The sequence below is a fragment of the Eublepharis macularius genome, chromosome 9, assembly GCF_028583425.1.
Source record: "Eublepharis macularius isolate TG4126 chromosome 9, MPM_Emac_v1.0, whole genome shotgun sequence".
NCBI lineage: Eukaryota > Metazoa > Chordata > Lepidosauria > Squamata > Eublepharidae > Eublepharis > Eublepharis macularius.
The window spans coordinates 63,160,836-63,176,651 of record NC_072798.1 but is presented as its reverse complement, the minus strand read 5'-3'; the positions used below and the strand labels follow the sequence as shown (position 1 = coordinate 63,176,651).

The window sequence follows — 15,816 nt, the reverse complement described above, 5'->3', positions numbered from 1 at the left end:
GAAGTTGCTTTGCACCTCCCCAACTTTTGCGGGAAGATGCGAATCCAACACAGCTTTATATGCTAAGAAGTAGTTGCACAGTGAATTGCATTCTGGATCCAAATTGTAATGTTTAATACTTGCAAATGTGTGTGTTAAAACAGGTGTTAGATGTATAAGGACCTGCTCTGGGGACCTCCTGATAGTTTGTGGCCCTTATTGGGTACACTCATGACTTCAGTCCACATTATGTGAAGTGTCTATCAAAATGTTTTCATATGCCATCGTTTCCCCCAGTGTCTGGAACTAACTACTACAGAGACATTAGAGAGCATTACAGCTTCATATTTGTGTCTCAGTGAAGCAGCCATTCAGCAGCCTTATCAAGATGGTGCAGTTTACCATCTGGGGTAGAAGGGGGGCAGCTTGCTGTTGGCATGGAATAATCCTGCTCCAAATCTTTCAATTGCAGGGAGGCGTTATAAAGGGGCTGCAACCTTTTCTACTTCCCAACAGAACAGGAAGGAAACAAAGAACTCTCTTGAAATAATAACTTGGGAAGTGACTGTGAACTCTTATGATATGATTTTCAAGGCTTATATAAATACATATCCATTTTAAAAGCCAGTTTAAGAATTCCTGTTTGTACCTCAGAAGTTAAAGTAAATAATGTGAAATATTGATATTGCTGGAATATTTGTTCCATTCACTTAAAAAATAAATTCCTGTTTTTATAGCCTAGATGTGGGATATCACGTTGTCGCAAACAAAGGATTTAATTTTTCAGCAGCAGATGATGCTTTTGTTTGTCAGAAGAAAAACCATTTCCAGATCACGGTCTGCATTCGTGTTGTTGGAAATCCAAAATTTGTCAAAACCAGTTTGGGACTGAAACCTGTAGAAAGCTTTTACTTGAAGGCATTTGGCATTCAGGCAAGTGCTTACATATTCGTATTCTTTTTCTTACTCCTAAGTACATTGCTCTTTCTCAACAGTGATGGTTTAAAACGCTTTACTACCAAGGAGATGGTCAACAAGTCCATCGTCTATTTCCATAGTGCTATTTTCTATTTATGAACACACAAAGCTGCCTCATACTGCCTTATAGTGATACAGACCAGTGGTCTATCTGAGTCTGGCTGCCAGTGGGCCTCCAGGGTCTCAGGCAGAGGTCTTTCACATCACCTACTACCTAATCCTTTCAAGTGGAGGTACTGGGGCACTAAACCTAGGACCTCCTGCATACAAAGCAGATTCTGTTTCGCTGAGCTACAGCCTCACCTCATTATAATGGTTTCGAGGTAATGGTTTAGCCTTTGCTCCAGTTCAAGGTAATTACAAGGAATAGAAGAGGGAAGTACTACTGGTAGTGTAAGATACTTAAAATTTCAACAGTGTCATGGACCCCTTCAGCAAGTTGGACACAGACTTTAAAGAGAAGATTCATACAGACCTTGATGAGGATAGCACTGAGGCAGCCATGGAGGATCCACTTAGCCTGACTGAATCAGTGAGTGACTCATTCTGGGGAGAAAAGGCCTAGGAATAAACAGCACCTCCAAATTAAACTCCAGAGATAGCAGTTCAACCCAATCAACAGTCAGCAATAGCCCTCTAAAGATCTGCAGTTACTATAATTGCTTATCAGCAATACCAGAGAGTTCATCAAGAGACTCCAAACACACACACAGGCTCTTTCAGGAGACCTTATTCTGGAAAGGTGGTATCTGGCTGAGATTTTGGACCTTGCTCTGGTATATGAATTCAATCTGCTTCTGGCTGTTGTTGGAGCAAATTGCCAACCTCAGACTTGTCCATGTTCTTACAAACTGTGTACAAATAATTCCTTGCTCCTGGAAGCATCTCATTTCCACGTCCCCCACTTTCCCCACTTTCCCTTCCCTGAAAGACCCCATAGTTTCTCCCTTTTTCCAACTTCCATTTCTCCTTCCCACTCATCAGCCAGTCTATCTTTTTTCTGCTCCTCCATCTAGCTGCAATTTTCCTTCCTTTCCTACCCTTGGCAAGCTCTCTCTGGGAAATGATTTATTTGTTAAAATATTGTCAGGAGTCTGCAGAAAGAAGTAAAAGTGGTGGAAAAGGCATTCTGAACAAGAAGAACTCCATCTGTGGTCCTCAAGATTCCATTATGTGGGTTGATACATAATCTTTAAAGGACTCTCTGAGCCCTCTCTTTATATTGTGCTATCTTAATATCTAATGTGGAACTGGAGTAGTTTACAGGGCACAACATTTAGGTTGGCTATAGGAGACATCACCTCAGGACCTTGGGACAACAACCATCTTTTAGCTGAAACAGTTTCATAGGATAGTTGTGAATGATGATGAAATGAGATAACTCCCATATAAGCTTCCTGGGCTTCCATGATGAAATGTAATAAATATTCAGTAGTTTTTACATTGGTTTCATGTTGCCCATTTTTGTTTGCCTGAAAATATACTGAGTTAAGTTGGCTTAATAAAACTTAAACAATGGATGGAATTTAGAGAGATCCTTGTGCAAATGACAGGCATTTCTAATTGTTCAAGGGGAGGTATCAATAAAAACATAATGCCCTAAAATTTGCATATGCACTTTTCATCTGAAAGCACTCTAATAGGCTAATGTATATTGTGTCTGGAAAATGTTCTTAAATTATGTCCTAATTCTATTGCTTATTATTTCCATATCACAGATGGAAGCACCCAATCAAGTGATTGTAATTGAACAATCTCAGTCTGACCGAACCAAACGACCTTTCTATCCATTTAAGTAAGTGGGAATGGAAAAAAAACTATAATGTATATAACAAGCGTTATATTTGATGGAATATTCCATTCTTCCTTTAGAAAGCTCAGAGTAGCTTCCATGGTCCTCTAGTTAATTGGCAAACTATACATTGCTCAGGATGAGGCCTCTTTGCCACTGTACTCCTTAACTAGTCATCTGACCCCAATTCACCAGCCACTGAGCCATTTTATTTTGCTGTTAGAATAAGTTCATAGAATAAATGTTAAATCTTCTGCTAATTTGTGAGTGAAAACTAAATGAATTGACATACAGAATGGAATGAAGAGATTGAGATAAAGTTTAGTAGTGTGAAAACGTCCATAGACTTTTGTGGATCCTATATGATTGCATTTCTAAGTGGCAGGATTATCTTTTAGGATTTAGAGTGCCAGCATTTTTACTTGTGAGCCCAAATCCTCCTCAGGGCAGGCTCTGTGTGTTGGCAAATTGAAACCACAGTAGAGTAGTCTGAGACTTATTTTATTCAAACATCTATACCCCACTTTTCTCCAGGGGCTCAAGGAGTCTTAGTGAAGTAGCAAACTCTAGGTTACAAAGACAAACCAACATCAAAATCCAATTGTATACATAATGAGCAGCCTTCAGTGCCCACCAATCTTTTATAACATCTGCCACCAATCTTTTATAACATTTGCCATTTATGTACCCTTCAGAAGCTCGGTTGCCTTCTCTAACTCATCAAACTGTTCCAGAGTGATGGCCTTATTATGAAAATGCTTTCAGTTGAGCTGAAGAGGAATAGACTGACTTGAGAGAAGGCACAACATAGAGGCAGGGAATTAATTAGCACATGAGAGTAGTTTTGGAGATGTATTCTGTTAGTTGAAAGAGTTCCCAGCCATGAAGGGACATAATAGAGATTTGTAAAATTATGTATGTTGTTAGCTTTAACCAGATGCCCTCAGTTGCTGTTGCTAGGCAACCATACCAGTTTAGCCAGTGTTCCAGGCTTAGTGTCTGTCAGTAAAAGGCAGGGGGAGGAGGCAATGACCTTTCCTAAAAGAATCCACCAGACAACTTGATAACATACAACTGGTACGACTCACCCAGGCCTGGCTGCTTGCTACTGTTCAACAGCAGTACCCCTCCCCCCAAGTCAGAGCAATGTCATGGTAAGAGTTTTAGAATAGGATGTGATAGATCCAGGTTTGAATCACCACTCTACTGTGGAAGCTCACTCAGTGATTTTGATCCAGTCACATATTCTAAGCCTACTTCTCAGGGTTATTGTGAGGATAAAACCTCAAAAAAATTAGTAACAGCAGACACAAAGATAAAGTGTCTTCATGCATATGATTCATAAACACATTCATAAATATTCAATAAATCTGTCCAAAAATCCTGCTGGTACTGTAGAAATAGCGGTTGGTCTGAATGACTTCTTTTTTTTTTTTTGAAAAATTTTTTATTGGGTTAGAACATTTTTATTTTTACATTACAATCAATTTTCCCCTAATTTTTCGTTTCTAACCCCCTCCCTTTCCCCCCCTTTTGTTGACTTCCAACAGCTTTCCCACCCTCTGTCCCTTTTCCCTTACTTCTATTAAATTCCTCTGTCTAAAACAGATATACATTCTCCATTATATTAAGCAGTGCATCATTAACTCCTTTAATTATTATACACCCAAACTATACGTCTTTAGATAAACAATTTATCCCATTTTCCAGTTTTGAATAATTCTATATAAACCTATATATCATAAACCATAAAAATTTCCCACATTTAAATCAAACAATTTGATTTGTTCTCTATATATTACTCATTTCAACTTTTTATGGTAATTCTATATAACTCCTCAGATACTCAATCAATTTAACTCTTCTATACATTCAGTTTGGTGCATATAAATCTTGTCAAAGAAAGAAAATATTGTTAGTTAGTCAATCCTCATGTTTAAACCTTATCATTAATTATTCTCTATCAGTTGACCTATACATATCTATATATATCTCAATCAATTAATCTAACTGCTTATAAATTCACATTTCTCTTCCTCCCCCGGTAAAGTCACCCCTCTCTTTTATACTTTTATTATATTTCAGTAGTTCTCAAACTGCCACAGTTTTCCTCCCACCTCCCATTTCTTCTCCAGGTATTGTTTCAGCTTCTCCCAGTCTGTGTTGAACTGCCCTGAGTCCAGATCTCTCAGTTTTCTTGTCATCTTGTCCATTTCAGCCATATACAGCAATTTGTAGATCCAATCTTCAATAGTTGGTACTTCTTGTACTTTCCATTTCTGCGCATACAAAAGTCTAGCTGCTGCAGTCATATAAAAAATCAACGTCCTATGATGGGCTGGAATTCCCTCCATTCCCAAGTTTAGCAGCAGGAGTTCTGGGTTCTTATTTATTTGAAACTGTAAAATTTCACTCATTTCTCTTATTATTTCCCCCCAGAACTGCCTAGCTACCTCACACGACCACCACATATGATAGAGGGAGCCCTCATGTTGGTCTGAATGACTTCTTTTGGATGGAGCAGATTCCCCTGTGGTCATGATGGGTCATCCAAATCATAATTCCCGTTTCCAACAGCTCTTTTTCAAAGCAATCACAGATTCTGAATCATATTAAGTGAAAAATATATCAATTAGTTTGTATATAAATTCAGCTCTGCCAGGGCCCCAACAGAGTGTTTATCACAAGTGAGTCCTCTCAATTTACAAATGCCACCAGTATCTCACCCTTGATCCTTAATATAACCTGACATTACCTTACAGACATCTTGTCATAACTTATTACAAATAATGTGTGGAAACTGATGAACGTGAGAGATGCAGTAGTAGTGACTTGAAAAGGACGGGAGGAAAGACGCTCTTATTATTATCATGAGTTCAAGTGAACAAACCCAGATTGAAAAAATAATAGTTAGAAGTGGTAATATTCATCCTAGGGAGTCAGAATATTTGCTTAAGTTAAGGATAACATATTGGGCATATCATGGCTTAGATAAGAATTGGTAGTTTGCTGTACTGGTTTTCACTTTTATCTTACAGAGTTGATCTTCCAGAAGACCAGGTCACCAAAGTAACACTGGCAAGGCTGCATTTTAGTGAAACTACAGCAAATAATATGAGAAAGAAAGGGAAACCTAACCCTGATCAAAGGTACAATGTTTTTTATTGTAGATATGTCACACATTGCATTGAGTCTTTACATACATTTAAAGTTTTGTACCCTTAATCTCATCTGTCATTTCCCCACCCCTTCTCTTTCTCTGGCCCATAGAAGTTCATCTACATTGCTTATTAAAATTTAAGGAGAGGCATATGATCAGGATTGTATTGTGAGGGGGAACGCAACCCAGACAACTCCTTGGGGAGCCAGGCTTGAAGGGGGGAATAGTCTGTTTAACTATCTATTCAATAACTGAAACAAATAAAGGATTAACGTTTGACACTGTTTTAATACTAGTCCACATTATGTGTGTATCCTATTCAATTTTTTGTTATTAGTACATTTCAGCTATTCTTAAAATTAAAAATGAAAATGAAAATAAACTTCAAGAAAAATACTTTTATTTGCAGAGTGTTTATGTATTCACAGACAGATTTACAGATTATAACGTGCAAATTTAGTAATTTATTTGATAGACAAATTATGTGCCTGAATTCTGCATCAAAGTTGTGAATTGGGCTGGAAATGCAACAAACATTCAAGAGTTGACAAAATGGGAGAAGGACACTGAAAATGCTCCTTGCCCGGGGCACCATTTGGTCTAGGACTAGCCATATGGGGTAGTGTACTAGTGTGGTGTAGTTGTTAGACTAGGATCTGGGAGACCGAAGTCGGAATTCCCATTCAGCCATGGAAGTTTACTGGGTGACCTTCGGCCAGTCACATATTCTTTTATCCTCCTGTTGTGCGGATAAAATGGAGAAGGGAAGAATATTGTAAGATGCTTTGGGTCCCCATTGGGGAGAAAGGTGGGATATAAATGTAAATAAAATACCATCAATGTGTTTGCTGATCTCCTTGTCTACTGAAACTGCAGAAATCCCTTCCTGGTGTTGAATGGACAACATCAGCATTCCAGACCCTCAAAACCCCTTTTTCAGAAGCATACAAGGAGGCTTCTGGGTATATACTAGGGGAGTGCATTTGGATAATATACTTGAGCAGAAATTATACCCCAAATTAGCTTTATGCAACACCACTGAAATTCTGGGAGTAATGAAAATGTTTCTCCTGAATTTTGAGAGGGTTTGGTGGTTTCAGGGAGGCACAAGAGTGGGGAGGGAAAGACAGGTAGAAGGCCTGGAAAACAGATGTTAATCAGCATCTGTCAGGAGGAGATGCCAACTCTCAGCTAATGGTCAGATTCATCTGGCCTCCATCCATTGCCTTTTAAATTTTAAAAGGGAAAGGATCAAACTGGACCAGACTTAACATGCTGACATTGTCTCTGCTGGAGACTTCTCCCTCCTGTCTTCATTGGAAGCATCAGAGACCACCCACTCAACTGGAAAAGAGCCACTGCAACAGCCAAGCCTCATGGGGGTCCAGGAGTCTACCAGTTCACTCAACATTTTCCAGCTGTGGGGTGAGCTCTGCTGCCTCTGATGCCAGTGGCAAGGAGAAGCCCCCAGTGGGGACAATGCTAGCATGGTTAGTCCAGTGCTGACTTTCTCTTTTTCCCTCCATCCCCACTACTGCAGCTTGGGGTGGGTGAAGAAAGACAAAAATAATGGTCCCAAATTTTTAGGTGGTGGTGAGAGCCCTCAAGTCAGAGTTGATTTATGGTGACCCCTGGTGGGGTTTTCATAGCAAGAGACTAACAGGTGGTTTACCATTGCCTGCCTCTGCAACCCTGGTCTTTGTTGGAGGTCTCCCATCCAATTACTAACCAAGGCCGATCCAGTTTAGCTTCTGAAATCTGAAAAGATCAGGCTCGCCTAGGCTATCCAGGGCCATTTCCACACAGCTTACCTTGTTCCAGAAAACAGTGAAATCGCACGTGAAATCGTGCTAGAAGATGCTGTTATCGCATCTTCTCGTGCAATAACAGCGTCTTCTCGCGCGATTTCGTGCAAGATTTCGCTGTTTTCCAGAACAAGGTAAGCCGTGTAGAAACGGCCCAGGTCAGGGATGGATTTCCTTGAAAATACCCAGAAAAAAAAATCTTGAACCAGAAATAACTGTTCTTAAAAAAATAAGGGTAATGAAAATAGTAAAGCAAGCACTGAGACATTAGTACGTCGCATCCTGACGTTTTCTTGGCAGACTTTTTATGGAGTGGTTTGCCATTGCCTTTCCCAGTCATCTACACTTGAAAATAGTACCCTACCTGAAATTCAAATCTGAAATTATTACAACAATTAAGTGCACTTTCCTAGTATATAGAGAGCCCCTAATGCATCTAGCCCCTGGCTGGTACAAAATATATATTAGGCAGTAGACCTAAATATGTAGAGAAGCCAAGTCTGGGTAAAATGTCCGAGTGCTGAGTGTGGTAAATGAAGCAATGGTTACTGCATGAAATAAAAATAGTATTTCATTGCCTATGAGGGACTGGCAAAAACAGTAATACAATGCTTTCAAAGTAAGTACAAAACAACAGAATTGCTTTGTCTACAGATGGACCTGTGACTCACGGGCCTGGAATAATGATCTAACTTTAAAATAAACTGATTTAGATACTTCAAGTTGGTGGCTGGATTATATGCTGTCAGTCAAGAACAGTTTTATTTGGTGACTGCTCATGTCTCCGAAAAGATAATTGTCAGGGTAAGTCCAAACAAACATTATTTGAGTTTAAAAAATGAAAGAACCTTATCAAAAGGAGGACTGGTGTAGCACTGTGGCTGAGCTGGGATCTGGAAAGTTTCTGTTTCAAATCTTATCTTGGTCACAGACTTACTAGGTGGCCTTTGGCAAGCCAGCCTCAGTTCTCCACCTGTTGTATGGAAGTTATAAAGCAAACTTTACCCCATGGGGTTGTTGTGAGGATTACTCACATAATTCATATAAATTACTTGGAATGCTGAAAATGTGCCATTAAATAAATGCTATATATTAACAAAAAGGTGGTCTTCAAGTAGCCAGTTCAGTGTGGAAAGTATCTATTCCCTAACAAAATTTGTATCCCAAAAAACTATCACTGAATTGGGGGTTCCAATAGTTGTGTGTATTTGTTATATACACATTAGCCTGTCCTTTCAGTCAAAACCGGCTCCCCAAAAATCCCCACTCAGCCCTGAAGCTCCCCGGGACGACCGCTTTCTCTCAGCCTAACATGCCCTGCAGGGGTTGTTATGAGGCCCTTGGAGTAAACGGTTAAAGAAATGCAAATGTTTTGTTCGTTTGTATTTCTGCCATGAGTAAAATCTCAGCAAGTTCTGCTTCATCCCAGTTTGTGTAGCAAAAACCAGCAAGCTTTGTAAGGGCAAAACTCGCGCTCTGCTCCTCTTACAATTCTGGGAAAGATTAGACATCTACCCACTGAGTTGTGGTTAACAGGCATATCAGATCATGCTCTAATTGTAGCAAGCTTTGCTCTGTATACCACAGATGGCAGAGCCGAGTTTTTTTTAAAAGGCAGCAGCTTCTTGAATGAATGTTGACTGACTGGGATGCTGTTTTGCTTAGATTCATATTAGAATTTCGTATTGATTGCTGTTCCTTTTAAAATAAATCTGGATATATTACTGGAAGATTAGCATCCGCACACAACCATGCTGCTTGCCGCCAGTCTATTAAATACAGAGTAGAAATGTCTAAATATCAGCATTGCTGGGTTCAAGCATTATGTTTGCTAGAGAAAAAAAATCCTCTCTTCCACTTACTCATTCACTTACTTGGCTGGTGTTGTGGCAAGGAGGGGAATTTCTCTTCTTATGTTTGATTTTTACTACCATTTTTCTGGCACCTTAAGTCATGTGTTTCTATCAGGCACACCATACCATTAGTTAGTTCCTGTCCAAACAAACTAGTGATGAGCTGATTTCCTCCATCTTGATTCAGAATCGGGCTGGGATTATTCTTCCAGCACTCTTTTTTGGGGGGCAAAGTCTTACACATACACCCCGCCGTCCAATCCCCAGTTTCAGAATTAAACTCAGAAGAAACCAAATTGTCCTGTTGCTAATTTGGACTGGAGTTACCAAATGGACTGGTGTGATTGATACGCATCTTATTACACACTTGTCCCACTTGCCTGAATGTGAGACGTTTCAAGCACCTTCCTTCGATAATAAGCATGCTGGAGACTTACGGTGTCTTTGTTTAATACACACTATACAACAGAGGGTATGGGGAGCTGGCATCACGTCTGCAACTCTGAGTCACTTCCCCAGAGAGAGTCCCTTCATCCTGCAGCCATGTCACACTTCTCTGGGCCAGCCCAGTGAGAGAGTGGGCCATCTTTGAGGAGAGCTGTGGCGTGCTTTTCTTTCACAAACAGCTGCTGGTGGGAGGCCCCAGTTTGGATAGAGGCCGTAGCACGTGGGAAGAAACATACGGTGCCACTTTCCCTCTTTTGTGTCCCATCAGTTCAGACAGGGTGCCATAGCATGATCAGACTCCCTTTTGTGGAGTTATTTTATTCAACTGTGACTTTTCTTAAAAGAAGCACACAAATATGTTTCCTAGAAAAGATTTGTCTGCCCTGACTTTCTCCCTGGTCTTTCCATTTGTATGCTTCTAACTTAAAACATTTTCAGGCCTCAAACCCTGGGCAGTTTGAGAATGACAGTGATCTGCTCTGGCAGCGAGGGCATGTTCCAGACTCTGTCATCTGTCATGGTCGAGTAGGAATTAACACAGATGCACCAGATGAAGCCCTGGTCGTCGGTGGAAACATGAAAGTGATGGGGGCAGTCATGCATCCTTCTGACCGTCGAGCCAAACAGAATATCCAAGAGGTGAGTGCAGCAGAGCAACGAGAGCTTGTTAAATCTGCACCAGAGCCGTATGTGTGCATTTGTATATTGTGATAAAGGCAACACACACATGTCTTGAGGTAGGATTGTGTGGAAACCAACTTTGCAAAGGAGCCAGAGTTTTAGCTTCCGCAGTTGCAAGCTGCTGAAACTAGCAAAGGAGTCTGAATGAATGGTTACCATTTATATAGTGAGTTGGATCCAACCAGCTTTTCAGTGAGTGAAAAAGAAAGGACCGCTTAGAAAGTCTGTGTTGAGAACTGAGGCACCTGCACGGACAAAAGCTATGTGGGACAGGGGCTGTATTTAGAGGGAAATTGGGTGAGATTGACTGAAAAAGTTGGTGGGATCCAACTGCATACTTACAGTGTTCAAAGCACCTCACATAGAATATTTTGTTACAATCCTTACAACATCCCTGTAATTAGGCTGGTATTATCGTCATCATATTGGCTGATAGGGCTGCCATACCAGAAGGAAGATCTGAACCAGAGACCTTCAAGGTCACAGCACATTCTCTTAGCTACTACTCTATGCTAGCTTCCTTAATTTTAAAAAGACTGCCTTTGAAAGCAACAATTTGGAGTAAAAGAGAGACTGCTTAGTTCTGTCCCTACCAGCTGGCTGTTAATACGTGTATCTAAAAGGGGATAATACAAGTGCCCCCTGTACACTAGTCCTCTGTTCAAAACTGCACCCTCCTGGAACTGCTTTTAGTTTTAAAAGGGTTGGGGAACAGATACAAACAAGAGTCGTTCACACATGCAGAACAACGGGATGGAAATGAGGTGGCCTTTAAGTTAAGACTAACAGTGCAATCCTATGGAGAGTTAATCCAGTCTAAGGCCATTGACTTCAATGGGCTTAGACTGGTATAACTCTGCATAGGATTGCACTGTAAGTGTAGCATAGAGGTGGTTACACTCTGAGAAGGAAAGATGGGCTGCACCAGAATGCAGGGAGTGGATTCCTGCTTTGAAATTCTTGGATTAAAAAAAACTCCACGCAAATAGAAAACTAGCAGAGCAAGGAGAAAAAACCTACTTCCTCCTCTCTGTGCTGGCTGTGCTGGATTTCTAACTGTAAGTGGATTTTTTAAACCTTGGGGATCATTCCAAAAGATGATCCTACTTGCCATAGTATGGTTGTTCTACTACCTAAGCCCCCAGAGAAGGTGTCTGGAGAAGCAGCATGCACATTTTTTACATACATACATACATACATACATACATACATAAGCATTCTGCTATTTCGTTCCCAAAGAACTCTCCTGCATCTATAGGGTTGCCACCTCCAGCTTGGGAAATTGTTGGAGATGGGGAGTAATGTTGAGGGGAGGGAGCTCTGCAGGATATAACATCATACAGCCCACCCTTCACAGTTGCCATTCCAAGGGCATTGATATCTATAGCTTGGAGATTGATTGTCATTCCAGAAGAACTCTTGAGTCCAGACCCACCTGGGGGCTAGCACACTGCAGACTATGTCCAGAACATCTGCTTCTTATGCAACCTACTGCCAAAAATCATGCAAAGAGATGACATAGCACTCTTTTCCTTGGTTTTCTGTAGTTTATTAAAAATACGTACAGATTTTTGTCTGTTTTCATGTTCTCTCTCTTCCTTGGCTATTCTTTGTCTCTCACACACTGTCTCCTCTTTATCCATTGATTCAGCTACCTTGATTTTAGTCTTAAAGAATAATGCAGTAGGCATTCTTCAAATAAAAGCATTTTTGGAGCATTTTCACACTTAATAAGACAGTTATGTAAGTAATATTATTAGCTGCATGATGTATGTCCTTTGAACCTTACATTCTTGCCTGCCACTGTTTTCACAACTCATTTGCTGTGGTTCAAGTTCTATATTGTTCAAATCTTCACTGTGCTCAAAACTTAAACCTAGTCCTAGAAGGATTGTACATCTTGAAATCGAATAACTCAATTAAGGGTCACATTTAAGACTAGCAGAGCAGTTTGGTTATGCTGTGATTGCAGGTTATAAACAAACTAAGAGCCAAGCTAGAAGTGACGAATTACACTTGAATGGCAAGTGAACAGACTCACATGTATTCCTCCCTGTTTACTTGCGTGGAGCGCAAATGAACAGGGAGGAATACATGTGAGTCTGTCCACTTGCCATTCAAGTGTAATTCGTCACTTCTAGCTTGCCCCATAGTTTTTTCCTGTCTCTCCTGGGAAGAGTTGTGGTAAACCCAATTCTTCAAGTTTTTGGATTGTTCTGCTTTGGTGGAAAAAAAAAAACACTGTGGAGACCAGCATATTTTCCCCTCCTCGAATCTCTGAAGCAATTCTGTAATTTTTTTTTAACTGTCAGAGAACTTAGTATGGGAAAGGATAGATATGTTTATCAATAAGTCCATACCATTTGACCCAAAGGGCAAAACAGAGGACTCATCCAGCATTTGATTTGCTGGCATTTATGTCTCTAAGACAAGTGGTGGTAGACTTAGTACTCAAAGTTTTTGCCATCACCCCCAAATCCAAGAAGGAATATGGGTAAAAATGAAAACAAGCTAATGAAAAAAAAAGAAATATAACTGCAACTATGCCATGTATCAAAAGCATGCATTCACTGAAATCCTTGATATGATTTGAGTGTATTAAATATTTTAACGTACAACGCCTTGTCTTTGTGAATTAGGTTGATACACATGAGCAGCTAAGAAGAATAGCACAAATGAGGCTGGTTGAATATGACTACAAGCCTGAGTTTGCATCTGTAATGGGAATTAATCAGACACACGAAACAGGTATCCAGTCAGCTCATCTAGTTGCTCACGCAGAATGGCTCCCCAAACACCTTGGCCTCTTTATTCTATTGCCTTCCTCTTCAGACATACACTGTAAGATACATGAGATGCAGTGTGGGCAATGAAAAGGAGGAATCCACCAAAGGATCACAAGCAGACATTATGTGTTGGTAAGAGGATTTACAGTGGTGAAAAAGAACAGGCTTGGCTTCAGGGGTCAGTGTTCTTGGTAAGTTGCCAAACCACCAGCGCCCCAGCCCAAGATGAGGGGGCAAATTCCTGTTGTTCCCCCCTGTGCTATTCCAGCACATCACCCGCCACGGTAGCCAGGAGGACAAACAAGTCACTTTCCCCATGAGAAAGATGTGTACCATCAACAGGCAAGGAAGTGGCACAACCCGTTTTGTACATCTGAAGTGAGGACAGCTGCTCCCATCGCTGGGGCAAGGGTGAAAATCATTGCTGCCATCTTCCAGTGTGAGCAGCTGTGGCAGCTGCAGATACCGTGTGTGAGGAGCCATAGTGGGGATGGAGTCCCACCAGAAGCCAGGTTGCCAAGGGCCCTCAACACCTAGAAATGGCCCTGGGGACAAAACACTTATTGTATATGAACTGAGAGAAAGAGACCACATAGATCATATTCTGTGGGCATTTGGGTTGTTTTTGATAATACAGATATCCTTGTTTTTGTAAACAGGAGTGATAGCCCAGGAAGTTCAACAACTTCTTCCAAGAGCCATAAGAGAAGCTGGAGACTTTACATGTGAAAATGGAGAGAGAGTTGATCATTTCCTCATGGTTGACAAGGTACTCTAGAGCTCTGCATCCCACAATGAAAGACAGTTTAAAATGGTTTGCCTCGCACAGTGACTGTGGGAGCATTCCTTTGGGGTGGGGTGTCCTGTCTCTTGAATATCCTTTTGCCTCTTGAGCATTGTGGCAATCTGCATCTGAATGAGTTCTGCGGCCTTGTCCAGAGAGGCAGAAGAATGAGATGGTACAGCCCAGAGGTGGTAAAATGGACTGAACTACTTCAGAGAGTGAGTGTGATGGAGTCTAGCTTTGAATGTTCATTCAAATTAAACAAAAAGCACACCTCCATGAACACAGAATGCTAGCTCAGCAAGGAGAAATGGTTTACTCTTTCTCTGCCAGCTGTGCTGATTTTCTTTATTTGTATGGAGTTCTTAACATAGGAGAGCATCCCTTTGCTCTGGAGAGGACACTCTAGCATTTGGCTAAAACTCTATGGTCCTGACACAGTGATGTCACTTGTGGATTGTGTCAGAAGTGATGACATGGCATTGTACGCTGCCCATCTGCCCATTTTACCTGGCATCCCCCTCATCCTGCTGCTCAGCTGCATGGTGGTGGGCTGAGGCAGTAGAGGGTGGGAGATCTCCCACTAAAATGGCAGACCTGGTAACCCTGCCACCTGCAGTCTGGTGGTGACAGTCTCTGCCACTTCATTGAAAGCACTTCATTATCTTACATTTGTGAACCAGGCCTAAGTCTTTGAGTTTGCACTCTTGTGCAACTGTTAGATTTGCCAGTGACTTCAACAAAATTGATAGTGAATTTGAATTAAATGCTAGGCTTTAGTTTATGCTTATTGAAGAAAGTAAAAGCCAGTTTCCTTCAGGCTTTTCAAGATATGCAGACCTAGTATTTTTTCTAATCTCCTAGAGCTTTATGGAATAAGGGAGCTTGCACAGGGGAGAGGGGATAACCCTGTTTGTACCAGTTAAGATAAAATTCACCATTTTTTCCTGTATATTAGATTTTTTAGCTAGATGCTAATGTGAGTTTTCACTATATCCAAAGGATATAGTGAAAACTCACTAAAGAATCCTTTAGGATTTATGAGGACTTGCATTTCTCTTTTCAAACAAATTATCATTTTATGAGGATCCGGGCAAGCTCTAAAGCCAAACTGCGAGAGGCAGCAGATTCATATCACTTCTACATGGGACATGAAACCATAAAATCAGTTACATGGTTTCAAGCACATGAGTTTCCTGAAGATACTGTTCAGTAAGCAAATTATAGAATATCTTGTGTTGATTAATTGTGTGGGCTTACCTCACTGTGTAGGTTTTGTTTATGCTATGTAGCATATGCAGCAACACGCTATGGGCATCATCGGATCAAAAAGAAAATCTCTCTCTGGCGTTGACAATGGTGTTCTGTGTGACTTAAACACACTGCAGCAGCTATCAGCATATGAAACAAAAACAACATTATGCACAGTCTAAACGGGAGCTTTCATGTTTTCAGTAGTGTGGAAAAGCAGTTTTATAAAACACAGCATGATAAAAAGTTTGGTGCTATGGGTGCCTTTCAAGCCCAACCACCTGAGTGATTGTGCAGAGA

At 40.8% G+C, this 15,816-nt stretch overlaps 1 protein-coding gene across 1 annotated transcript in view; it reads left to right on the top strand.

Moving 5' to 3' along the window:
* MYRFL (myelin regulatory factor like) overlaps positions 1–15,816 on the top strand; it is a 56,866-nt gene that overhangs the window by 25,093 nt on the left and 15,957 nt on the right. The window contains exons 7-13 of the mRNA XM_054988914.1: positions 717–912; positions 2,676–2,752; positions 5,788–5,898; positions 8,428–8,518; positions 10,453–10,653; positions 13,335–13,443; positions 14,141–14,250. Of these exons, the coding sequence (XP_054844889.1) occupies positions 717–912; positions 2,676–2,752; positions 5,788–5,898; positions 8,428–8,518; positions 10,453–10,653; positions 13,335–13,443; positions 14,141–14,250 (895 nt within the window). The remainder of the gene's footprint in view (positions 1–716; positions 913–2,675; positions 2,753–5,787; positions 5,899–8,427; positions 8,519–10,452; positions 10,654–13,334; positions 13,444–14,140; positions 14,251–15,816) is intronic.